This window comes from Gallinula chloropus, assembly GCF_964237585.1.
Source record: "Gallinula chloropus genome assembly, chromosome: 10".
In the NCBI taxonomy this organism is placed as follows: Eukaryota; Metazoa; Chordata; class Aves; order Gruiformes; family Rallidae; genus Gallinula; species Gallinula chloropus.
In genome coordinates, this window is record NC_140095.1 from 7595854 (window position 1) to 7622883 (window position 27030).

At 41.7% G+C, this 27030-nt stretch overlaps 2 protein-coding genes across 2 annotated transcripts in view; both read left to right on the forward strand.

Moving 5' to 3' along the window:
* Positions 1-373: 373 nt before the first annotated feature.
* LOC311195534 (kazal-type serine protease inhibitor domain-containing protein 1-like) lies at positions 374-8796 on the forward strand (the record flags this gene model as incomplete). The annotated part of the gene is made up of 4 exons (XM_084268936.1): positions 374-928; positions 6005-6165; positions 7531-7675; positions 8666-8796. Exons 1-4 carry the CDS (start codon positions 472-474, stop codon positions 8794-8796), a joined length of 894 nt encoding a protein of 297 aa, XP_084125062.1. The 5' UTR covers positions 374-471.
* A 7669-nt stretch (positions 8797-16465) lies between these two features.
* Positions 16466-27030, forward strand: part of RANBP17 (RAN binding protein 17) — a gene marked incomplete at its 5' end in the record, with an annotated part of 154606 nt that continues 144041 nt past the window's right edge. Inside the window, 6 exons of the mRNA XM_084268704.1 lie at positions 16466-16486; positions 18355-18501; positions 19592-19682; positions 20755-20921; positions 24138-24203; positions 24730-24834. Of these exons, the coding sequence (XP_084124830.1) occupies positions 16466-16486; positions 18355-18501; positions 19592-19682; positions 20755-20921; positions 24138-24203; positions 24730-24834 (597 nt within the window). The remainder of the gene's footprint in view (positions 16487-18354; positions 18502-19591; positions 19683-20754; positions 20922-24137; positions 24204-24729; positions 24835-27030) is intronic.

The following is a 27030-nucleotide window of genomic DNA, read 5'->3' on the forward strand; positions in this document are numbered from 1 at the left end:
GCCACAGGCAGGGGAGCTCACAGCAGTTAATGTCTTCATTTTGCCCTAATTTATTTACCCTGTTCTCCTTCCTGCAATAGCTGCAATATAATGTTGTTTCAGTACAGCGACGCTTTGCAAATTTGGCTCAAGGAGACACTGAGCAAACGGCTTTTCAGAGAGCTTCAACTCAGCTGTCAGAACAGGCAGTTTGGTTTCTGTGCAAGCAATACTCGTATTCCAAACTGCATTACAGAAAAGCCAGTGGGTTTGTATGTATTTTTATTATCAGTTCCAGATTGAGAATCTGATGCTGGTTTCTTCTTAAAGCCTGTGTTTGCAGTAGAGTTTATATTCTGTAACAACAACAACAACAAAGGATTGTGATGTTTTGCTCTCACTAGCTTGCTCTTTTCTCTTCTTTTTCTTTTTTTTTTCCCCTCCCTGGCTTTACTCCAAGGACCGTTTCTGCTTGTTCGTTACACTCTCAAGATGAAGCACCCGATGGTTACAGCAGTGCTTGTAGTACTGGTGCAGGTTTCTCAGAGTTTCCCTGCCTTGTACCACCGAGGTTGGTGGAGGCTGTTACGGGAAGGAGATAGCTGTGGAAAATGCGACTTGGCACTTTGCTCTGAGCCCAAAGACTGCCCGGCCGGGACTGTCCTGGACCGTTGTGGCTGCTGTCTGGAGTGTGGAAATGCGGAAGGTCAGATCTGCGACTTGGATCAGGGCAATCATTTTTATGGGCAGTGTGGGGACAACCTCGAGTGCAGGTTGGATGCTGATGAAGCCAGGTTTGGGGACGTCCCCGAGCCCCAGTGCGTGTGCAAGTCTCAAGAGAGCATCTGCGGACCTGAAGGTAAAACCTACGAGAACATCTGTCAGTTCAACAAGGCTTATCCTACGAAAACAAATACCAGCATGAAGCATAAAGGACCATGTGAATCAGGTAATGTACACCAAGGGTCTTCTGAATGGAAAGCTCTGATTCTTATTTTCAGATGTGTTACTAGATTCTCTAGTTAAACTTTATTGAACTACTACTGCATTGTTGTTATACTGATTTTGTTATAATACTAGTTTGTGTAATCGGTGAGGTAGAGGCAATAGAAGAAGATTGTGATTAACAAGTCTTTTCTTTTTCACAAAGTCTAAAATATTTCCTAATGATCATAAAATCTCATAACACATGAAATAGAAATTCAAATATCAGAGCAAAATCAAACTGAAAAAATGTCCCTACAAACACAGTGCATGGACTGCAACGATTGTTGGTAGGAGGATTCTTAGCCGGGTTATATGGGGGAATCCTGCCTCCTGCTCATATGCTGTTCTCATTCTTCGCATTATTACAAGTCTTTACTTCTGGGCACCCTTCACCTAAGTCACATGAATATAAAATGAAAAAGTGAACAGGCTTTTGTTTTCTGAATGAGGAATATTTTTGAAGTTAATGAAATATTTTCTCAAATGGAGTAAGTAGAGGAGGTCTCTGGGTCACAAATGGGTCACAGTTCTGGGAATCCAAAATTGCATCGATGGCAAAGGTCCATAAATGAGAGTAACTCAGCTACATTTTTACTCATTCCTTGCTAATAATCTGTTGCCTCCAATTGGGACTGTATGCTGTACTTTCATATTGAATGAAGACTGGATATTGAATACTGAAAAGGAAAAGTGATGAACACCTAATAGCAGACTTCTTTCCTCTTTCTCTAGTTGCAAGAGAAACATCCATTAAAGAGCCTTTATTTGCCATTAGAGTACTAAGCTGGGAAATAAGGCTTGTCAGTAAAGAGGCATTCAGAAAACTCAGTGTGTCCGGCCCCCAGTATGATTTAAAGCCTGTTAGCCCCTGGGTAGGTGTTCTTATTTGGGATTAAAATAGCACTAGTTCTTGTGGCGTAACCCCTTCAGGAAAATTTCAGTTAGAGGTGTCACTCAAGTAGCAACTGATGTTAACTTTGCAGAGGTAGTTGTTCAGGCATACAGGCTTAAAGCAATGGTCTGCTGTAATTAATTAAACAGAACTGGCCACGTACAAAAAACTTTAATTTGGAAGTGCTATCACTTTTAATTGCAGATGTTGTCATCCATCAGGCCTTGTAGTCACCCCTGAGGGATGAAACACCGCTCATCAAGCAGGAGGAGTGAGCTCAGTTGCTCTGCATACAGGCATTCCCTCTGTGTCTTCCCACCTACTCCCTGGTTGCCCAGAAAGGCTGTATGCTCTCTCCAGGAATGCAGAGACATATCCTAGAATGGCCCAGCTTACTGAACTGCACAAAAGGAAAAGTTCATAGCTGTGTCAGCACGGTGCAGGGTTTAGTTAAGAAAAATGGGGGTCTGTCTCCTTGGTTCTTGCAGATTGTGCCCAGCTGCCATGTATGTGCCCAGCTGCAGCAGAGCACGTGAGCCTGAGGTGGGTGCTGGGCTTGCCAGGGATGGGGAGCACACGTGTGCCCCTCTTTTCCACCTCCCGGAGCTGCAGTTGATCCTGCTGGGTTTGGCCATTGTCTTTTAGACCCTGGAAGGAGCCCAGGCCCTTCGGCCAACAGAGGTGTTACCAGGGGGGCACCGTGCCTCCATCCCCTGTCAAAGTCTACCAGTAAGCCCCCTCTTTGCCAGGATGGTCATCTGAACCTCCGCAGCAGGCATGTGAAAGTGCTCTGTGAGTGAGACTGGTTTTTCATGGCTGCAGCTGATGACAAAAGGCAACAGGGAGTCTGGCTCTAAGAGCAGCAACCTTGCGGCATTCGCTTTCTGCTGCCTCCAATTTGCATGAGAAACAAATACTGAACACTGTGGGGTTTTGGTACCACTATAAATATAACCTTCACTCAACTCCAAGTACTTTGTTTTGTTATTTCTCCTTCAAAGCATCTGCTGTTTCCTATCGATGCCAAATGGATTAATTGTATACAGGAACCAATGAATAAATAAATAACAATAAACTCTTTTCATCAGAACAGTATAGCCTTTTATCTTTCATCTGTCACCAGAAAATGGGCAGAAAAAGGCCCAGCTCCCTAAAGAAACTCTGGAAAAGCCCTTCTTTCCCTGAAAGCTAGTTTTGATCAGTTTATCTAAGAGTTTACCAAGGTTGCTAAGTACGTTGATTATATACAGATTCTCCACACTTAGGTTTGAATGTGAATGGTGATATATTTTCTCACTGACAATTTAGTAAAGTAACAGAACCATCTAGCAGCCATTCTCTTTATATTTAGCTGTGTCACATAATTTATTTTAAATTTAAATTTCAGAGTAAAAAACAAATAATCCATTAAATTTTCTGCCATTTTCATCAAATAAGACATAGATTAGCAAAAATTAATATGAGTTAAGGGGGGGAAATCATGTTATCTAATTCATTAGTCTGGAGTGTTATTGAGTTAATGTTGATTGTGAAAGGTGAAGCAGGATTTGGACTTTTCCTGGCTTCTGTTTTATGTCTTCTGTAACACATCAGGATAATTCATGACTGGGACTGTAAGAGGAAAGGAGCATTCACTGTACTCCTGTGCACTCACTTTGAGACACTGACCCATTGGAATGCTTTCTGAAGCTACCAAGAAAAAGTTATCTGCTCCAGGCATCAAAACGACAGGTTATCATAACAGTGCAGATCTGTTTCTAAAGACAGAGTTATGCAAAAATGTACACAGAGATGCATGGGAGAACTTGTCTGAACACAAAATCTGAAATGCTCAAAAATAAAGTTTATACATTTGTGTTAAAATGCTGCATCATTACTCCAATTTTCTTCTGTAAAATACAGCAAAATGGTGTTGTGAGAACGTATTTTATTTCTGGAGGCACTTCAAGTTTGAGTAGATAATGCAAGTATTTATCGTGTGCTCAGATGCAGAAAAAGCAGCTTGGTTAGATCAAAACTGTGCTGCTTCCTACTTGCTCTGAGTCTGATCTCCCACAATGCCAGTCCTCCTCAGCCCTGGCCCAGCAAAGCCTTAACTGCTTCATTGGAAGTACTCAGCTGGGTGGGACTCAGCCCACAGCCAGACATTTCCATGGGAGGTAGCCTCTGCATTCATTCTCTTTACAGTTAAGGGAGGAGAGGTGTTTCCAGTGGGGAATTTGTCTTGGTGCATGGTAGACAGTTCTAGACAAATTTCTCATATGGGAAAAGCTAAAATGTGAATTTGTAATTCAAACCCTTCTGTCCTGTAAGCAAAGGATGTGTTCTCATGATGTAGTGATGCCAGAGCCCTCAGCCTCCCCTAGCAGTCACATAAGCAGGACTCAGTTCGTGGCACTACTTCAGTGTATCTGCATGAGATCTGTGCTAGCACCACAACAAAAGTACTAACCAGACAACAGCTGCCCATTTAAACAGATTTTCATGCTGTCTCTATACAGGAATAAATTAAAGAACTATTGTGAGTCAACGTAGACAATTTGTTTCTTTTTTACACTTTAACTACTGTGGTTGCATCATTAAAAGCAGTGTGGCTGCACTGACTTTTAATATTTCAAAGTATGTTTTAATATCAGACCATATGTGGTAAGTTCATAGGTTTCTCATCCAAGATATTCAGTTAATGCTGGTTTGAATTCAGGATTTTTGAAAGAATACACAGGTTCTGAATGCACAGTTCTCATGAAAGAAAAAGCATGTGAAGGTTTAAGCTTGAAACTCTTAGTTTTTGAGGAGTACCAGGATTGTTTAATGAGGCATTCATAAAAATTGATACTTTGCTGTATAATTTGTTTGCAATCAATTTTAATCAGTGTGCACCTGACAGTTTCTGCACAGACATTAATCCTGAAAAACTGATAAATGTATTAGAAACTTTTCTTGAAAACCTGGAACAGGCAGCAACAACTGCTGAAACATAAATGCTGTACCTACATATTGATTTGAATATTGCAAGCAAAAAGATATCATTTACTATAAGTTTCTATTTCCAAGTATCTGAGATAATTAAATACAAATCTAAAGGCCCAGAAAATGCATTCATTTTTAAATACTTCCAGGGGAATAGAAAATAAACTTTAGAGGGGAGAACACTGCTTCCTGAGGGCAAATAGGTCAGGAAAAAAACAGTGCACTCAAAATAGGAAAGCTGTGGTAACAGTAAATATGTTATTTTGCTCTTTGCTGCTAAATATAATCACCTCCTGTTAACATTTTTGTATGTTCATGGTTACAGAGGAAAATGTATTGAAATCGTGTACAAGGCGATAGTTTATTTTTTAGTGTCTACACATCCCTGGACTGGCTCCCTCTCGTGGTTAACGTGAGCTTTTTGTTGGGAAAATGGGAGAGCATAACTCAGAGGCAATAAACAAACAGTGGAGGGAGATGAGGGTAAGGGAACAACAGGAAACAAGTAAGTGGAAAGGTAGTCATTATAATAAAGGTAACATAAAGCCTTACAAAAATAACGAGATTTTGGTCACTTGACTCCTAACATCAGCTGAAATTTACAGCAATTGAGGATGAATGTGTAAAGTATTGATGCTGTTATTCTGAATCCTGCTGCAGTAAGTACCATGGGTAACAGAGGGATGCAGTTTTACCAAGTTTGAGGCAATGATGTACTCTGAAAACAAATTTTTCCAACCTAGCAATCTCTGCTTTAGCTTTCAAGCTCAGTAAAATGTAACAAATTAAGAACGGTCACAGGCAATCAAGTTACCCTGTGATTGTCTGATACACATCTTCTCATACTTTCCTCTGAAGGTCTAGTTGAATACTGAGCCTTGAGTCCAGCCCACTGACAGTTCATGGGACATAAATTAAACTTTTAATTTCAGCTTAAATTTCACAATCATGTGCAAGGGGAAAGGCAGATGGCACCTTTGAAACAAGTGTTTTTAAAAAGGCTGTTCACCATTTTATGGGGTAGAAGGTGTTCTGGGCTTTAAAACCTGCTTGGAATGAATGTGTGGGATGGAAAAAGACGAAGTGGTTTTATCACACAGGGTAGGAATTCATGCTATATGTGTTTGTGTTGCCTTTCCCTGATTTCTAAAGCACTGTTACGTTGGTTCTTTGCAGCTCCTGTTATTTCTATGCCACCTCAGGATGTGCAGAATTTCACAGGCAATGATGTCATTTTTGGCTGTGAGGTGTCAGCCTATCCTATGCCACATCTTGAGTGGAAAAAAAAGGGGAATAAAATGTTTCTGCCAGGAGATGATGCCCACATCTCAGTACAGGTAAAACTTGAGTTTGCCACGTCATACCATCTAGGATGAGAAGTAAAGGGATTATCAGTGAATTCCTTCTACAGGATACAATACTGTTGCAATAGATTTCCAACAGGGCCCTCTACCTATGTGAAGAATTGAGTCAGCACAAGGGTCATTATTCTGGCAGTCCAAGCAGAAGTAACAGGGAGGTACCAACTGGCCTACTTCAGGGAAAGAAACGATGGAAAAGTGTCCTTATGTAGGTATGATTCTGGGAACACTGGGACTGTTTAGGCGACTACCTAAAAGAAGGTGCATTCTGGGAAGGATGGCTATTGGCAACTATTTTGATGCAGAAGCACAATTCTGTTATCTAAAATTCTCCTTTGCAAGATGCTGTTTCTGGGTATTTGCCATCTCAATTCAGTCTCTGAGGTGTTCAAAAGAACAGCAAAGAAACATTCTCATTTTATGGAGGACTCCATGTTTCAATCTGAGGGGAAAGAGTAAAATGGCTTTAGTATAGACTTCAAGCAGATCTAGAAACAGCCTGAAAGTGTGAGCTAAAATTACATAAATCAAAATGCTAATCCTTTTAAATGGAAATAGTATTTTGGGGAGACGAGCTAACAAAGCCAGATGTACAGGCAGACTGCAGTAAGGCTGAAGCCTGCCTTCATATGCTTTCTGCAATGGACAAAGAATATGAACAGACTATGCAGAGAAATGCACTAAAAATCTAGTTTTGTGGATACAAACCCAAACATGAGAAGATACAATAGACATGGGACGTAACCTGAACAAAAAGATAAACAGAAAAAGCACAAAAAAGCTAATTAAAGTACCAAAAGTACTGAAGTACTAAGAGTTAGAAATGTTTCCAAAGAAAGGTCACCCCGGTAACAGCCTTTAGCCTGAGGAAGTTGAAACTGACTGTGAGAGAAGCCTGAAAGCTCATGGTGTGCTATGCCAATCCATTAAACCTGGATGCTGAGTATCAGCTTGGTCAGGCCCCTTGGCCCTAAGCAACTCTCCCAGACCCTCACTCTCACCCTGAAGAGATGTATGAGCTGGAGAACAGGTCGGAATTACTCTGAAGCAGCAGAAAGAAGTGGTTGGTGCTGGGACAAGAGACTTCTCAGGAAGCAGAAGTATCAAAAGGATCAGGAACCAGAGCACTGTGACAGGCACAGCAGGGAAACCATGAACTTTGAGGCACAAAGAATATAGGGTGTTAAAATGTAAGGCTGCAGAATCCAAGAGAACAAAGCATTATGGCAGTAAACAAAAAGCAGAGATTGGAACAATGTTTAGTCCAGCCAGAGCTATTTTGAGAAATATCATGGTGTCTCCTAGCTACTTAATTTCAACTATTTATTTCTCTTCTCAAAGGCAAGAGGTGGGCCTCAGAAGTATGGTGTGACAGGCTGGCTGCAGATTCAAGGCCTCAAAAAATCAGATGAAGGCGTTTACATCTGCCACACCAAAAATAAGTACGGTGCAACATACGCCTCTGCAAGATTGAAAGTCATTGATGGTATTTATTTTATTATTTAGATGTGAAGAGTATAAAAATGCATAGGAGGAGGCTGCTAAGGGTGGGTTTTCAGAATGCAAATGAAGGATATGAGAATTACCTAAAGGTGTCCATATTTTAATTTTTCTGTGTGCTTTTCTTTTACTTTATCCCCTAATAGGAGATTCAGTCCCAGGTATTTAGAAGTCAGAAATGCAATGAATTGGGGGTATGGGGGGGGAGGGGGGGGGGGCGGGGAGGAGGAATACCTCTGTGGTAATACTGTAGTATTTTCTGGCAAATTATACCAGCTTCCAGAAAACAGAAAGCTTTGTTTCTGCCAGCTGAGACACATTATTCCACTGTCCTTATCCTACAGCAGTCCTTTGATGTTAGTAGGAGCTCTGCACCCAGAACAACAGCAGCTGGAGCTGAGGGAGTCTTTGAACCACTGCAGTCCTGCATAGCTGTTTATTTTTCAAAAAGGTTAGGAAGGAAACAGTTGTTGCTCCTTAATGAGAGTGTTTGAAAAATGTAAGAAATAGCTTTACTATTGTTTTGCATTGCACCCAGTCCTCCAGAATAACATCCTTCTTCCTCCCGGGGATAACGGGGTTTCCTGGCAAATGTAGGATAAAGATGCATTGTCTTATAAATGCCTCCTGGTCTAGGGGAGTTTGTCCCTACTCTGGTTTGTCACTGAGTGGTTTTCAAAACTCTGGTCATATTTTCAGGTGCATATGGTCTGCAGAGGACTGAACTCACAGTTCACTAGTACAGGGAATTAAATGTTTTTTCAACATATTAAATTGCGAATGGTAAAGAAATTTGCTTATACACCATAAGCTTTGGTGGCATGAGGTCAAGTCATAGGGTAAAACCCCTCTCCTTGTAACAGATGACTTGGCAAGGATTCAGAAACACTGCGCTTACTGTACAGATCCAAACCCATACCTTCCTCTTTATTCCTACCTACAGCTAATTTAATCTCGATTCAATTATGTCTTGCAGGCTCATCTCCTGCATTTGCATATACTGCTGGCAGTAGAAGTGCAAGCTACAGCATTGAATATGGGGACTATTATGATGATTCTGATGATGAAGATGAAGAAGAATATGAATCTGGGGACTATGAAAATTGAAACAACTCTGAATAATAATTTTTACACATCTATATCCAATACCTTTCACACTGACATATTTACTAGCAGTCTCTGTGCTGTAAATGGCTCCTCTGACAACACGCGTTCACTTGTGCATCCACCTTCCTGAAATTCAACTGTGGCTGAAGTATATCATGCTACTTACCAGAAATAAGAACAGTTGTAAATTCGTATCTTTAGTCTGTTAAATAAAAATCTTAAACATGCACCTGTCTACTAAATGTACCGAAGGGATCAAATTCTATACTAATTTTTAAAATGTAAATTGTAATTTATTTCAAGCATTCTAATTTGTCTACCAAAAATGCCCATAGTTAAACAAAAACTGTACTTTGTATCAACTGCTTTTTCCTTTAATGTACTAAGAAATACCAAGAGATTGTTCACATGGCAACAAGCCTAAGTATGAAGGTTGCAAAAGAGTCTTTTAATCTTCTTAGTTTGTATTTTCTCATAACTTTCAGCAAGATTTTCTTTCTCATTTAAAATTTTCCATGGTTGGTCTCATCAAGGGCAAATTATCTGTCTGTTGGGGGGCTGTCTACTTTTAATAGATCCATGAAGCAATCACAGTCTAAAAGTAGTTAAGTGTTGTTCTACTAATAGTCAAAAAAAACAACCAACCCACAAACCCCACACCAGGAAAAGATTTCTTGTGCATTTAAACAGATTAGCCCAACTTCTGATTTCTTTTTATAACAGTTCCTACACCATTCCTGACAGTGTTGGCTTGTTCCCAGTGGTGCAGGATTTGGGATCATTATTTTTACTGTGAACAGCATCTTGTTTGATGAGAATTAGTGCAGTTTAAAGGCGGTGGGTGTTCAGTAGCTCAGCACATGCCCTTCGGTCACACAGAGATCTGCACTGCAGAGCAGGATTTGTCCCTTGACTTGGACTGTCCAAGACCTGCTCCTGTATCTGACTCATCTATAGTATGTTCAGCAGTGCCACACTTCTGGCAGTGGCAGGCAGGAAATCAGGCATCTTTTTCCTTCTGAAAACCACCAGAACACGGGCCCATTTTTTCCCACTGTCACCATCACTTCTCGATCAGTACGAACCAGGCAGCAAATGAAATGCAATTCAAAACCACAAGACTTCCAAGTGTAAAGTGATCACCCTGAAAAATTTCTCCAGTTGCAATTGTTAACTAATTCCATGAAGGCTGGCTCTGCATTCATGGGCAACGGAAGATACAGAACTATGAAAACCACTTTTGGGAGGCAGTTACACTTACTGCTTCCCATTGCTTGAGGACAGAAAAAGAGCAGTAAATCACTGAATGACATCAACCACTAAGGAAGCAAAAGTTCCCACATCTGAAGGTAAAGCCTCATTATGTGCAGTCGTCTTTATCCAGTGCTCTAAAACACGTAGTGACTACTGCACACACTAAGGTAACTCAAAGTTTAATTAATGGTGTTAAGGAAGCTTCAAGGGTGCTTTTAACATACTGCATAGATTTTTTTTTTTTTTTTTAATGCATACACAGTGCATCAGAAACTCCACCCTTAACGTTGTGCTGCTCTGTGCTTTCTTTGCCATTAGGCAGATTTTTCCTTTCAATTTGAATTACATTAAGAGATTGACTATAGACTGTGTTTGCCCTCAGGTATTATTGATCTTTGTCTGGGTCACAAACAAGCAAAGAATATTTAATTTTGTTTCAGACTTCCTGGAGTGTTGTCAACTTATGAGTAGAAAGCATGCCACTGTGTCATTGAAAAGATTAATTAGTTTTAATTAGGAGTATCAAATAGCTTTATATTTAACTACTGATGATGTTGTTACGGGCTCTTCTCAGTCTTCTTAGTGATATGTCTAAGATTTTTTTTGTTTATCCACTATATATTAATTCAAATATTAAACTGTCTGGTAGAAATAACTGAAATTTTCTTCAAAGTGGGTATTTTTTATTTAAGATCAATTGTGATCTGCACTGTAAGTGAATGAATGAGATTACTAAATTGATCACTAAATAAAGGCAATATATACTGCCCCAGACTAGTACATGGCACAGAAAGTCATCTTGAAATCATGAGCCATATAAATAAATTAGAATTATACAGGGCCTTTTGCTGCTGCTATTAATGTAAAATGAAAAGCAGAAAGAAAAGGATGTTTAAATGAGAAATGTGTAGCAGAACCATGTGATACCATACGGTGACTGTCTGGCCTGCTGGACTATGACTATTTTTGAAAGCTAACCTTCCTGAACAAAGGGTTCTATGTTAAATACATTGCACTTGTTTCTGCTATGTATTTTTAAATATATGTGTAATAATTTGTTGTAAATTATCAGCCATTCCTTTTAGAAAAAAACCCTGCATGCTAGGAAAAAATCCCACTGTCATGCAAAAAAAAGAAGGGATAATGATACCCTGAACACTTACTAGTTCTTTTTTTGGGGCGGCTGGCTGGGTTTGTTTATATACTTTAATCAGGTCACTTAAAATTAAATTTAAAAAAAAAAGCACAGGAAAGATTCATCCTTCTCTACGCAGCAAGGCAAACGGATGGATCTAATTGTGGATGGATTGCCTGTAGCAACAGATCTATTCACATAGGCCCCAGTAACAGCAAATTCAGGAAGCTGCTTTAGCAGAAAATGAGAGAGAGTTGAACTAGAAACTATGTTAATACTGCAGGGAGGTCTCAGTATCGTATGGTGTGAGGCAAGCCTAAACCACTTCAGTTCAGCTTCCACTGAGCACAGCAAGAAATTCGTTATCTTCCCTGGGAGCAAGTATGAATTTTACAGCACAATTTCCTGTCGATGCCCATCACACAAATGTCTTCACTGGGTAATTTCCCCCACCCTGTAAACATGAAGGAATTGCATAAACATTCCTCAATTACACCCCTTAATGCAGCTTTGTCCTTTGGGCTAGCTAGAGCTCTGACATAGTCTGGGATAGTGTCACAGTCTAACTTGCTGTATTAAATCTTGAAACTCTTGGCAGGTATTAGTCTAGGAATCCATTAATTCTTTAGCTAGACCAACTTTGTTTTCCCTGAAAATAATCAGGCTATAGTTGACAGAAATCTGATACAGAAATGTGACTGCCTGCCTCTGAGAGATTAAATGATTCAATTGATGATTAAATAAGGTACAAAGAGTCACATGGCTGCACTGCACAGCTGAGCACACAGCAGACCCTGTGCTGCCTGCTTACCTCCTGATCCAAGCTCTGCGCTCTCAACTTCCACCCTTGCTCTTCTGTTGTCACAGAAAAGAGACCTGGGCCTGAGAGGCTTAGCTACCTATGCAGTGCTCAGCTCTTCAACTATTTAACTCATTAACCTCATTTCTGCATGTTTCTGCATAGCTTAGTGGCACAGCAGAGGCAGTGACCCATCACCTGGAGCAGGGTATGGAGCCATTGCTAGGGCTGATGCTTTGCTCATAGGGTCCAGGGCTTTGAAAGATAGGCAAAAGCTTCCTCTTACCTCATCAACCTTTATTGGCAAAGTGCTTCCAGCTCTTCAGGCAGTTTGTACTTGTATCGCATCACAGTTTCCACATTATAATTTATGTCTGACTTTTCTCACCCCCCAAGTCACTGATTCATTCCCCATTCCTCATTCCATATTTTCTTTGGGGCTACCAAGCTTCATATGGGTGTTTCATAATATGAACAATGGCGCAGTAGGGAAACAAGAATAATTCTACACAAACTGTTCAGGTCCTGTCAACCAGAATAAAAATCACCACATGCAATCGTGAGGTTCAGAGTGGAGAATGTCAAGGCAAAAATTCTTCCTGCTATGTTAAAACATCAAACAGTATTTGTGGACATTGTTCAAGTCACTTTATGTCATTAACTTGAATACATGGTGTGTTTTCCTCACTGACGCCAAATTATTCCTTTAATTCTAGAAAAATGTCTTGGATCAGATTCCTGTCATTGCAGTAGTTAGACTTAAGAAGTTAAATATTTGTGTTAATTTAACTGCTTGCTGCTGCAGCCTCCACTTGTTCTCTGCACCAGTGGTCAGCAACAATGGGCTTCATCCCCTCCAACTGGAAACTCGAGACAATCCCGTTCTCTGAACTTGAAGTTTCATCAATCCTTTATGGGCACCCACGGCGGGGAATTCCCCCCTTTCCATGCTGAGCAATCTGTCCCTTCAGACAGGGCTGTAACCACTTGGGCACCATCTCTTGAGCTTTCTGGATTGAAGCAGCAGTTTTTCCACTCTCAGCAACCTCCAGCACTTTCCAGGTCAGAATCAAACTCCTGGCTGCTACCCTGGTCTGAGAACTAGCTCAGCACCGCAGGCTTTGGTCTGGATCTTTTCAGAAGCACAGGCAGCAGAATCATGTCAGCTTGGCCCATGTTTTGACTGCTGACTTATAGGAATTGAATGCTACGTTGCATTATACCCACGCAACTTGTGAACTGCTGGCTCTAAAATGGGAATAATGTTAGAATCACTCATGGTCTGTGTGACCTGAAGCTCACACGTTTGCTGAGGCAAACTTTCCCTTTGCTGGCACTTTCAGGACCGAAGAGTAAATTCTTCAGCCACTGCATAAAGCGAACTACAGCTTCAGGCTGCACTGAAGTGCGATGACTCCTGAAAAACGCGGGCCCTTCAGCCATGAGAGCGTCCTCCGCCAGCACCGTGAGGGCAGACGCGCTTTTCCCGCCTCCCGGGGGCACCACGAACAAAATGGCGCCCCCGGCGCGAGGGGGCGCGTGGCCCACGCCAGTTGGAGCTGGTTCCGCCCACTGCCCCTCGCCCCGCCCTAACGGCCGCCCCGGCGCCGTTCCGGCCCGCCCCTCGCACCTCGGCGGCCCCGGCTCGGTACTGCCCCCTAGCCCCGGCCGGGCCCGCTCCCGGCGCCGCTCGGGAAGATGGCGCTGCGCGTGCAGGTCAGTGTACCGGCCGCGGCGCCGCAAGCGGAGCGGTGGGGGTCGGTGGGACCCGGCCTGGCTGTTGGGGCGTACGAGCAAGCGCGGAGCCGAGACCGCGGTGGACCGGGAGCTTGGGAGAGCACGGGGAGGCGGGCGACGCGCTGAGGTGTGCGAGGAGCCCTCGGTGTGCCGTGGGGCGAGCGCGGCGGCTGCGGCCGCGGTGGCCGAGCGGGGCAGCGGACCGTGAGGCGCGGAGCGGAGGTTCGCGGTGGCAGAGGGGCGAAAGGTGCTCGGGAGCCGCGGGCGGCGCTGGGGCGGGCTCGCCGGCTCGCTCGGAGTGCGTGCCGAGCCAAGGTGCGGTCTCGGGTGGGCTGTCGTGAGGCGGGAGAGGGGCGTGCACGGGGGAGGCGCAGGGTGCGGGGCCGGGACGCGGGTGCCGCTGTGGGAATCGGAGCGGAGGTGTCACAGCGTCCGTGGCGTGCGGGGCCGCCGTGCGCCGGTACTGGCGGGGCTGGGTGGCGGGCGGCCGGCCTGCGGTGCGGGGGTTCGTGACTGGGACGCTCGGGTGGCGGCTGCTGCGCGCCGGTGGAAGGCAGCCGCCCCTGCTCCTCCCTTGCCGCTCCTTCCCGAAGGCGTCGGTGGGCTCCGTGCAGCGCCCCTTCCCCCAGAGCCGCCGGCAGCCCCTCGCCGGGACACGGCCGAACGAACGTCAGGCGCTGGGGCCGTGTCTGGGACACGGGGGAAGGCGCGGGTGGGGGGCCAAGGTGCCCCAGGAGACACTTGCTGAGGGGCTCAGCGTTCCTGCGGGGTCCCGGCGGTCTCACCGCACTGCTGGCAGTGGCAGCATTAGAGAGGCCATTTTAGGCATTTATTTAAATACTTGGGCACCAGGCATGCTGCGTGAAGGGACCGCTGAATATCTCTCGCTGTCATCTCATACCTGAGCGGCTTTCTTCGTTTAAACTGAGGCGTTTCAGCACCTGTGCCCCTCCTGTTGCTCTTGCATGGAGCTGGTGGGACTTTCTTGACAGAATCTTTTTCAGCCGGAAAGCGCTGATTAAAATCAAAACGTCTGTGGGAATTCGTTAATGTCAGCAGAACTTTAATCGGGAACCTGCCTGGGTTCCTGCCAGTGTGCTTGGCTCCTTGGCTGCCTGCCTGGTGGGTTGCCTCGGAGCCGGGCCCCCAGCGCTTGTGGCCCTTGGCTCTCTCACAGGCTAGCAGAGAGCTGCCAGGGGCTTGCGAGAGGCGGGACCAGGAGCATCCGGAGACCTTCACAGAATTGCAGGGGTTGGAAGGGACCTCGAGAGATCATGGGGTCCAACCCCCCTGCCAGAGCACCTCCCCAGCTCATATTGCACAGACAGGTGTCCAGACAGGTCTTGATTTAGCCAATTTTTTTTAATATTGTGGAAGTACGACAAGCAGGAGGGGGGAAATAAAAATCACAGTGTCTAACCTTTTGCATTAGGGTGTGAACTTGTATCTTGGGAAAAGTTACACTTTGTGATGGAAAATGTAATTACTTACACGGGTCTGGTTCTGCTCACGTAATGCAGCCAGCATCTATCTGCTAGATCCTCTTCATGGACACTTGTTGTTTTCCTAGGAATCACCTTTCAGCTGTTGATAAGAATTCGAGTAGGGGAGCTATCCAAAGGCATCAGTTTCATGCTGGTTTTTTGTCTTGCAATAAAAAAAGGAGTTGTGAGAGTTATCTGTTTTCTTGAGGAAAACACATATCTATTACAGAGAGCAGGTTTTTGGCTTCTCGTTGGTTTCTCCAAGTATTTTTTTCTTAATGAAGTTGAGTATCTCTGTTACTCATCAGTTGCCATTATAGGCAAGATGGCTTTATTTACTAATTTCAAGTTGTATTTGTTGATTTTGCTATCTGAAACAGAGAATATCTAACAAGTTCCTTGTCAGTCTGAGAACTCTGAGTGACTTCTGGCTGTACCTCCAACCTACCAGTAAAAAACTTTGTCGTAACGGTATCCTGAGACCAGACATGTCCAGATAAAACATTTCATAGTGCTGGAGGTCACTGGTCTCAATAGCCAATAAAGCAACTTTTTCTTTGAAAGTCATTATCTAGTTTTTGTTCAGGCTTGCTTTAAAAATGCCCTCATTGTCCTTCAGATAAAATGCTTCACAGTTTTAATGTGCCAACAAGAAGTTAATTCTGTTCCTTGCAATTTCTACACTTCAGTGTAAGCTTAACATGTTAACATGGTGCATCAAAATGTATTAGAGTGGCTAGAAAGCACCCTGGCAGAGAAGGACCTGGGACTGTTGGGTGACTGCTGACTGAACACGAGCCAGTGGTGTGCCCAGGTGGCCAACGGCATCCTGGCTTGTGTCAGACACAGCGTGGCCAGCAGGTTCAGGGCAGGAATTGTGCCCCTGTACTGGGCATTGGTGAGGCCCCTCACTGCAAGAAAGACCTCGAGGTCCTGGAGTGTGTCCAGAGAAGGGCAACCAGGCTGGGGAAGGGTCTGGAGAACAGACCTTATGAGGAGCAGCTGAAGGAGCTGGGGGTGTTCAGCCTGGAGAAGAGGAGGCTGAGGGGAGACCTTATCACTGCCTACACTGACCTGACAGGAGGGTGCAGAGAGGTGGGCAGTGGTCTCTTCAGCCAGATAACAGGTGATGAGATGATGGGAAATGGCTTTAAGATGTGCCAGGGCAGGGTCAGATCAAACATTAGGAAAAAGTTCTTCACCAAAAGGGTTATCAGGCACTGGATCAGGCTGCCCAGGGAGCAGATTGAGTGACCACCCATGGATGTATTTGAAAGACAGGTAGATGAGGTGCTCAGGGGTATTGTTTAGTAGAGGACAGTATGGTTGGACTCAATGATCTCAAAGGTCTTTACTAACCTTGTGATTCTGTGATAAATTCTTGATATCCACTATCAATTCCTTGTGTATAGCCTTAGCCAGCTTATAAATGGTTTGCTATTTTAATTAGAATTTTAATTCAATTAGAATGCAGAGGATGTACATTTCAGTGATTGTGCTGATGTCCCAGTTTTCTTCAGGACTTTGGTGAAGAGGTTGTTAAGTTTGTGTAGACTTGAAATTTCAGATCCAGTATAGGAGGATCTTTAACTTTTGCTGGTTATTAGATGATAATTTGGTTCATGCTTCTCAGGCTCTATTGGAATTGTTCCATTACAGAAAGATGCATTGTAATTTATGTCTAAAGACTACCTTTGCTATGTGTCCTTATTCCCAAGTTTTATCACAGTTGTGTGGGGTTTGTGTTGCATTATATTTTCCCTGATGTGTGCACCTGCATGTTATGAGTCTTAATTTTCAATTCAATTTGCATGGATCTTGTTTCATTTAAAACTGTGGTACTGGGATTGTTACCTGTTCCTTACTTTTCCTCTGCTATCTCTGAACATGGGTAGGGAGTGGAAACAAACAGATGTCTGTGTTGAGCTCAGGCTTTGAGGTATTTGATCTGTTCATTCAGGAGCAAATCTACTATTTCTTAAAATTTCTCTGAGGTAACAAGTGCACGGCTACTTTATGGCTGAAAATTGGGGATTCTTAAAATGTCATTATTACTGAAATTCAGATGAAGCTGATGAAAGCAGGGACTCCATATGCATAACAACAAAATGGGGAAAAGACCATGTTTGTTGTTTGGTTTGGTGGTTTTGGTTGGGGGTGGGGGGTTGTTAAGTGTGTCCCTAGGAACTGCAAACCAAATATACTTTGGTTGCCAAAAACACTATTACACTCTTGGATTATTAAAATGCATTTGAGCTATGGTAGAAGTGATACTAAATTGTGCCAGACCTAATCTTCTATTTCAAGTACAAAACATCTTTTTGGAAGGGCTGGTGAAGAGGATTCTGACACAAACTTTCAGATGAGACCGGTCAAATCCTACGTGTTCCCTTTTACTCCTCTTTCTAGGCCATGCTCAAGTCATGAAATATTTACTGTGCTCTTTGCAGAGACGTGGCTGGTTCTTGATGAGAGCTCCCTATGCTTTGGGAACCTGATGGGTGCTAAAGCTCTGTTTGTGTAATGATTCTGAAACATGTTTGAAGGTTTCATCTCTCCTGTGAGACAGGGACTAGTAGGTGCAAATCATATCCCTCACATAGGTGAGAGTGTGTCCACCCCCCACGCACCTTCTAAGTGGAGAGGAATTTTAGCTCTTCTGTCACTACTGTAGCTTCTGAATCATCCCCATCTTTCACTGATATTTGCATCAGCAGATACAGACAATGCTAAATTTTTCCAGGTGTAGTAATTTGATGAGTAATTACAGCTTTTCAAATGAAATTTGCTGGAGGTTTTCCAAGTAGCATAGCTCAAACTGTTCACTGTTCTCCCTCTTTCCATCTCCCTTTGGAAAAGCTTTGGAATTCCCATTGAAGGCTCAGAAAAACAGATGGATTAAACCATATTTTGAAAATGCATTGGTAACTGAGAGAATAAGAGACAGCAACTTAATTTTCAGAGTTGTTTTTGGCAGCTTGCCACAAAAAGCCTTCAATTTTTTTGTAATTTAAATGTCATTCAACTGGAAAGCTTAGCATAGGTAACAGTGGGTTAGTACTATAGTTTTATAACACTTTTTTTAACACTTAAATCTTAGGTAGTCAAGAAGTCTTCATAGAAGTTTCAATTGTGTTCTTTCCCAACAGAGTCTGGCAGAACTAGAAGTACTATGTAACCACCTGTATGAAGGAACTGATCTGGCACAGCGGATGCAAGCTGAGAAGGTACTCTTGGAACTTATTGATAGCCCAGAATGTCTTAGCCAATGCCAGCTTCTGCTAGAACAAGGATCGGTAAGTATCTGAAAGATGTGGAGGGGAAAGCTTACAAGGAGAGGCTGAAGCTCCTGGGTTTGTTCATCCTGGAGAAGAGGAGGCTGAGGGGAGACGCCATGGGGGTCTGTGGCTTCCTGCCAAGGGGGAGCGGAGGGGCAGGAGCCCATCCACACTCTTTGGGGACCAGCAGTAGAACCCGAGGGAAGAGCGTGATGCTGTGACAGGGGAGGTTTAGGTTGGATGTGAGGAAGAGGTTGTGTACTGAGAGGGGGATCAGGCAATGGCACAGGCTCCCCAGGGAAGGGGTCACAGCACTGAGCTGGGCTAAGGTCAAGAAGCGTCTGGACGATGCACTCGGTCCCATGCTGTGACTGGGCTGGCCCTGTGTGAAGCTAGGAGTTGGACTCCATGATCCCTATGGGTCCTTTCCAACTCAGGACATTCTAGGATTCTGTGTGTTGTCCATAAATGCAGTTGTGCTTGTGGAAGCTCACATAGGTTGCTCAGTCGTGGGCCATTACTATGTGAGTCAAGTGAAGGCAAAATGCTTTTTCCTTTTCTGTATGTCTTGTGTTTCATAAGTGATGCTGGAGGTTTTTTCTTTTGGAGGTGGACTTTGTGGAGGTGACAATACCTTGGGCCAGAAATGTCAGGGATGAAAAGGGAAAGTGTCTTAGCTTTCAGTACTCTCAGAAGGGTTGTAATGAGGGGGTGTGTCATCTGTAGAGCAGTGTCAGGTGTGGTACATATAACCTGGGGCTTTGAACATCACCTTGTTCTTGTTTCTTAATTATTAGCTGCAATGAAAAGCAGAGTTGTATTTAAAAAAATCCTTTAAACTGCTTATCTGTTGTCTATTTAAATCATCTTATCAAAAGGGACAATATTTTTAGGTCTCCACTATTTTATTAGTGTTTTGTAATTTATGTTTATTTCAAATGAAACAAAGATATTACTAAAATACATCTTTTATAAATTTTTGGTATACTTAAACATAACCAAAACCTGATAACCAACCTGGTATATTGATTATTTATCAGGTGTAAACTTACTGTCCCTGCCTTTTATTAGCCTATTTTGAATAGTATCTTTTGATGTGTTTTTGTAGACGTCCTATGCTCAGCTTCTAGCAGCAACGTGCCTGTCTAAGCTTGTAAGCAGGGCATCGCCACTACCGATCGAGCAAAGGATTGACATTCGTAAGTAATGTTTGAGGTTAAAATATATTACTTGGATCCTAAACTTCATGTTAGCGCAGGAATCATTCAATGGACAGTCTGGGTTTTCTTTCTCCAGTTACCAAGCCTGTTGTTCATAACATAGTCATTGTGAGAGAGTGAATGTAAAGGTGATTGTGAGCTCTTTCATCATTTCTCTGCAATTAGCTGGCAAATAACATTTTTAAATTTCAAAATCACATATATATATATTTTTAAAAGTACTCATTTTTCTAGACAGTCTTTGTTTTTATCCCACAAGACCCTAAAGAGATGTAGTTGATGTTTGTAAATGAAGAAAGTTGCAGATGGTGCTAAGTACACCTGCCAGCCACTGACATGTAACGTTGCTCATGATCATTTCTTAATATTTGTGAAGGTCGTGCCAGGGCAGGTTCTTACTTGGAGGGTTGAGATCCTACAAAATTTTCCTTACTTTTTAGGATCTAAGTTGGAATAGCTATATCCTAAAAGAGTGAGCGAGTATGTGTTAGGTCTTTAACAGTGGAAAGCCTTCCCTGTGATTCTATTTGGATTCTTAGAAAATCTGCACAGCTGTATCAGTTTTGTGGATAGCAGGACTCTGAAATGCCTGGCTGAGAGTCCGCTGCTTCTGATAAAAGTTTTCAGTGTTCTTTTAGGTAAAAAATGACTTTAATGAACTTTATTTTATAGATTTCAGCAGCTTTTGAAACAGGTTAGCATTCTTCTAGTTAAAGAGGATCTTCTGCAGCTGCAGTTTACATTGCCTGAAGGGATGGTCTAGACTGAATGGAGAACATTCAGCAGGGACTCTTGTTGGATAAAAACTATTGTGTATGTTGAGCTGGCTGTGAGAGCTGCTGTTACTTAGGGAAATTATCAGTGCCCAGTATGTGGGACCGTAATGAAATATTAATCTGTTTTACCTCCTAGTGTTCTCTGAATTCACAAACTCTTGTCAGTGGTCTTGTATGTTGTTTTTAAATCCATGCCTTAAGTTCCCATTAGAATGATTTAATTCATTTTCTTTACAGATGACTTATCTTGCTGATACTGAGATTCTTCTTTGCAGGAAATTACATTCTGAACTATGTAGCATCTCAACCCAAACTGGCTCCTTTTGTCATCCAAGCTCTTGTTCAAGTCATTGCTAAAATTACAAAATTAGGATGGTTTGAGGTACTAAAAGATCAGCTCATCTTCAGAGACATTATTGCTGATGTAAAAAAATTTTTGCAGGTAGGAAGCATTCACTTCTGCCACTTATTTTTTTGTGTGTGTGTTTGGACCTCTTCATGTTCAGTGACTGGCATATTATGGCACTTAGTTGTTAGACACTTGGATGGAAAAAGTGTGAAAAGCATTGCTTAAAATAGAAGATTGCCCTCCAATGAAGAACCAGAGTAGGTTTGATAATTATGCAAGGTTGTGGGTTTTGATGCCTTACACTGTTCGTAGTGTTTTGCTTGTTTATCTTCTCCTAGAGCACTATTTCACAGTGTGGTTGGAAAACATGGCCTGTTCTCAAGGCATTCTATTTAATGTCTTAATTATTTTCCAGCTGATGGGGGATACATTTCTGGTAGTGTTAGCTCCAATTAACTGTTTAGAAACACTGGAACCAGACCACCTGAAGAGTAAGGCTGTCCAATGTTTAAAAGCATGAGTCTGATTCTTGTAATGACCATTAAAATTGCACTGATCTGTTCAGGGTTAGAACTGGTTCAGATACCTTTTCACAAGTGTCTGTCATGGCAGTTGGTGAGACGATGCCTTTATGAACCATTTGTTGGAGTGTTCATTGTTAATGGTTTTATATTGTTGCTTTTCTATATAAGCAGTGGGAGTTCACCTGCAGTTTTTAGCAGAAATCACTCGATGCCCCTGCTTCAGCAGCTGCTGAGGAAAGCTTGTATGCAGCTAAAACTGGAGCACACAAAATTGGTCGACGCTGTATGCATTTGTTACGTGGTTGAGGTCCCTGTTTGCCCTGTTCATTTTTCACTTTGAGAAATTGATGATTGGTATTTACATGCACAGGCACTTAGGTAACTGCAGAGATCTGTGTTCTCTCCCCATACGTGTAAAGAGGAGTGAAAAGAAAAAGACTGACAATACTCTCTCCCAGCATTATGGTGGACAATACAGGGAGATAAATAATAAATGGAGAGTGTTTTTTGCAGCTTGGCCTATTTTAGCATATGTATTTAAATCTAACTTACGACAAAAACTACGTGTTCTAGGGACATGTAGCTTATCGTCCCTCTCCAGTATGAGCTAGGAATGTTGTTGTTTTACCTTTCCTTCCCCATTCTTTCCTGTTCCTCCACTGCATTGGTCACTGTTATAAAGAAGATGCATTGCAGTATAGAGGGGTGTGGTTGGTACAAAGTATCCGAAAATTGGAAATGATTTCTCCTAAAGTCAGAGTGCAGTGGTTTGCTATGGGCTGTTCACTGTGCAAATTTACATGTCAAAACTGGAGTAATACTGTCAGACTTAGTGGCTAAAGATACATCACCTGTGCTGCTGGATATCCTGTAAGATTGGAGAAAGGGATTTGATTTCATGGGCTGTTAGCCAGACTTGGTTATTTCATATATTTAACATGTCTAAAAATGTTCTTAAAAAGTTCCCTGAGATATAACTGATGTGCTTAAAAAGTTAATACAGTTCAGCTTTCTGAGTGTCTGTGTAAGCTATTACAGGAGATTTACTTCCAAAATGATCCATTATGTGTGTCATTGTTGGTGATCCTGGAAACTCAGTGAGCAAATAGGAAATTAACAGTTTATATTTCTTGCCAATGAGTTTCTCATTTGTTTTTCAGTCTTACTTTGTTTATAGCACTGAGTTACATTGGGAATGTCTAATAAAAGATAAATTGCAATGTTCTGTTTATTAAAAACAAAATCAAGTATACTTCTCCACCATTTTGCAGTTATTTTTATGAATGTACTGTAATTGGATTTTGCATTTATTATTAAAATGATTGCAGTGTGACTCTTCAGTGTGTAGCTCATTAAAAATAGAGATTTAAATACGAAATTTAGCTTCTTAAGAGATTTCTTTAGTTAAATTAAGAATTCCTGTAGAAAAGAAAATTAAGCCGTAGATCTACTAGTGAATTACATTTTAGATAAAAATTGAAAAATTAATCCCTAAACAACACTAATGTGTGTTAATAATTAGCATACAGTGGTTTCAAATACATATGCATTAGCAGTCCAGATTGAAGTTCACCCTGCATGAATTTGGGTGTGATTTAAAACAGAAGAAGGGACTAGCAGCTACGTTTGCAGTTGTGTTCCCAACTCCATCACAGCTTTTCACACCTGTCAAGAAGGGGAGAGGTTCCCTTTTCCATTCTTGCAAGCTTGTGTGATCAAAGGACCATTCATATAGACTATTTTAAGAATTTGAAATGTAAAAGAAAGGTATGTTCAAATTATGGGATGAGAAGTTCAGTCTTCCTGATGGCAGATAGGGCAACAATATAAATTCTGGCAGGGAGATGTCTGCTTTTGATTTGCTTTGGTGCAAGTGATAGTGCAGACTAGATGGCCATGAAAGGTTAGACCCCTTGGTAAATAGACACATTCTTCATTAGTCAAACTTTTGGGTGATGTTCAGAGTTGTGAAAATGAATGTAGTTGTGCTGAAACTTAGGAAAGTTGTGACAAGGGTGACGTTGGTTTTTGGACATGAGGGGAGCTGAGGCTGCAGATTGTAGCTGTGAAAGTAGACACAGAGATCTTCCCCCTGAGTCAGTGGCAAAGCTTAATTGCAGTTGATTTTAATTGGTTTTAAGAAAGCAGATTTAATTTTTCTACAAATTCATTGTAGTAGCTCAGTGGAGACAGCTAAATTTTACTAATTAAATGCAAAATTCTGCATTGTATCTGAATTTCAAAATATTCCAAGGAACTTGGTGCTGAAGCTCAAATGGCACCCTCGGGTGCAAATATTTGATACCTACTGCCAAAGCATTGTGTGCTGCTGTGGCAGGAAGAGGATTAGGGGGCTTTGATTGGTCACATTTCAAAATACTTTGTTTTTTCTGAGTGCCCTGTGATCTCTTCCATTCATGCATGGCTTAATTATTTTTTTTAATGGTTTGAACTTCATGCAGCCTGCCTTACCAGTTCTAGAATACTGAATAGAGCTTCAAGTAATGGGTGACAGTGAGCTTCTAGATCACAGTTACTTAGAGTTTGTTTTCAGATGGGTCTTTGTTATCACATGCTTCCTAAAATTTATGATGATGATTTTTTTCTGCTCTAATAACAGATTTTGAAGGTCCAGTTCCATTTATGTTCATAGAATTTAGTGTTAGAGCCTTCTAAACGCTTTAGGATACCTCAGCCTAAAATTCCTTGATTCTAGAAATGTTGGCAAATATTAAATACAAGCTGTGATGTTTGAGAAACCCTGTCTGATTGTTTTTTTCTGTAGGGCACTGTGGACCATTGTATAATAGGAGTAATGATTCTCCTAGAACTGACTCGGGAAATGAATCTAGTAAGCACTTTCGGTTTTGGGCTTTTTTCCTGCTGCAAGGGATGTATGTATTGCTGATAAAACAGTGTGTTAATGTTTCTGCCCTCCATAAAAATGGAGAAACATTTCTTAGACATGAAGGGATTATGACACCTTTTTCCCCCCACCAAAATGTATAGAGAGACATTGAATTCTTTGTGTAGTGACTCTACCTGTGTCAGAAACGGGGGTGAGATACAGGGTAAAGTTTCTCTCAGCACAGTCATTACAATTAGTAAAGCAAAGAGAATGATCAATCCCCTTTTACAATTGTATTTCTGGTAATGATTTTCTTTTGCCTGAGGAAGTGCCTCAGAACTTTCCATCTGGAACAAGAGACAACCTTGAAGAGGAAAAAGGAGGCACTTCAGGAAGCTATCAAGAGGAATATTTAGTGCTGAAACATAATTTTAATTTCTAGTATCAAGTAATTAATCTGTCAGATACACCTATTACCTAGTTTTAGCAAAGAAGCAAGCGTTGTTTATTATGTCCTAACTTTTCTTAGGTTGATTATTCAAGACCTTCAGCAAAACATCGTAAAATAGCTACCTCATTCCGTGACACCTCTCTAAAGGACATACTGATGCTTGCGTGCTCTCTTTTGAAGGAGGTGAGGCTCTTTACAATTGAACCTAAATCATTGACACCATAATGTCCCAGTTTGAGTCCTTAATACTTTGAGTTGATGAATTCTGTTCCTAAATGCTGCCTGGTAAGCTCAAGTACCAAAAAATGTTCGTAGACAAAAACGCTAATCTTCCTCCCTCCGTGTCTCTCTTGCTTTCTCCCAGTCTTTCTCTCGGTGCCATCTCTGTATACCTTGTGAGCTATCTAAATTATGAGCTTGTCATCTTTTAAACATTTTTCTTAATTGTGTCTCAGTGTTTCTGGGCCTACCATCTCAGTATTTCCTAAAAGAATTATCTATTAAACTAGGAGTCTCTTACCTTGTGGTATGGCAGTGGCAGTTGAATCTGGCCAAGGTGTTTTTCTCCTTCACTACTTCCCTTACGCTCTCTGTAATGTTTTGGGGTAATTGAGGCTGCAACCTCTCAAGAGCCTTGAGAGGAGGTGGGTGAAGAACAGCATGTGACAAGCTAGGTCTTTCTGGAGCAGGTGGGTTGAGCTGGGATTGAAGCTGGAATTTCCATTTAACGTTTGGTGCTGATCAGGGCTTTGCATGGCACTGGCAGTGGTCCTGTGAGGTACTAAGTTTTCTTAAGGAATGCTCTGCTGATGTACAAAGGACATTTTAAATCAGTGTTGGAATTGCATATTAGTGGAGAAATCCTATGGAGCTTAAAAGAAGGTTCTTCTGAGAAAATCTGGTTCTTAGATAGGGTAAACCCCATTACACATTGAAACGATAAATGTTTCTGAGAGAACTTTGTGATTCCTAGCTTGCTTCAAGGTCAGCTAGTCTACAGGAACTTTAGTGTTTCATATGTTGGAAGGTTTGAGTGGCCTCACACAGATTTCCAGACAGAAATACATAAAAATTATAATTGGTATTTTTATAATGCCAGCTTTAGTATAGGAAGCTGGGTTTAGATATGTTTGGTGACCAGAATGTTTTTCAGATCACTGAAAAATACACAGAATTTTAAAAAGTGGAAACACTAAAACAATTCCAAGTTTCATGTTTCCATAGAGGACTGGAGGCAAAATGGGTTACATTTATACAAGAGATGCAGAAAGTCAGTGTTGCTTTCAAAGCTGATTTCATGATTTACTGTCAATTCCAGTGTGGTGCAACCGTTATTACCAAGTTAATGAGGCATTTAATGACACGGAATTGATTTTAATTCCTGCCATCTGAATTTAAAAACTTTTTCTTAATCAACTTGAGAGATGTGACTTTGAATCTAAATGAGGAGCAGATGAACTAGATAAAGTTATTACATTTGCATTTATTGTATTGTTTTTTCTTGACAAAATTGTTGTTTTCTTTTTCATGTTCATGAACTGCATCAGTAACTGATGGATTTGAGATTTTTTTTCAGTGTCTTTATGTTGTGTGTGTAATATTGAGGTAGCAATTTCTTTAAGATAGTTATTTAAATTATTGTAATTACAGAAGGGAATTGATAAAAATGAACGCCCAGTGTGCTGACTATAGACTTCCAAATCCCAACAGCTTGTTTTGCTTACAAAGTACCTTTTTATTCTGACACTACAGGGGTTATAAAGTGGTAGACACACTGACAGCTGTATTTATACAAGTGTTGTAAATAGCTACATTCAGGCTACAGGCTGTTCATTTCATTGTTTTTTAATGCCAGGTATTTCTGGACTTACCAAAGGAACAGTCCTTGAGTGCACACACAGAGACTCGCGCTGTTTAGCAGCATGGACACCAAACTGAAAAATAACTGTTGAGATATTTTTTTACCCATATGATGTATGTATATGTCACATACTCCACAGTAGTCTGGAGTATGTGAGAGAGAAAACCATGAAACCTTACAGTGTAATTTCTGCAGTGAATATTAACACTGTTGTGACAGATAGGGTCAGTGACACGCTGAGTTTCACCTGTAAGTGTTTCATGCAAAAGGGTTATTTCACCAAGCTTTTAAGAATTACTTCTAAAACTGTGAGCCTTAGCTCAGCATGGAAGATGTCTCTGAGGTGCAGTAATTATTTTCCCCTTGCCTTTAGGAAAGACCATACCTTTCATTGTTGAAGAGTTTATTTTATTCTGTTTGTATTTATTCTCTTGCTCTTACACCCAAACGTTTTCCTTTACAAAACTGTTTTTAGAGCATGTTCTGTGCAGGTGGCCTAACAAGATTTCCCTTTTTCC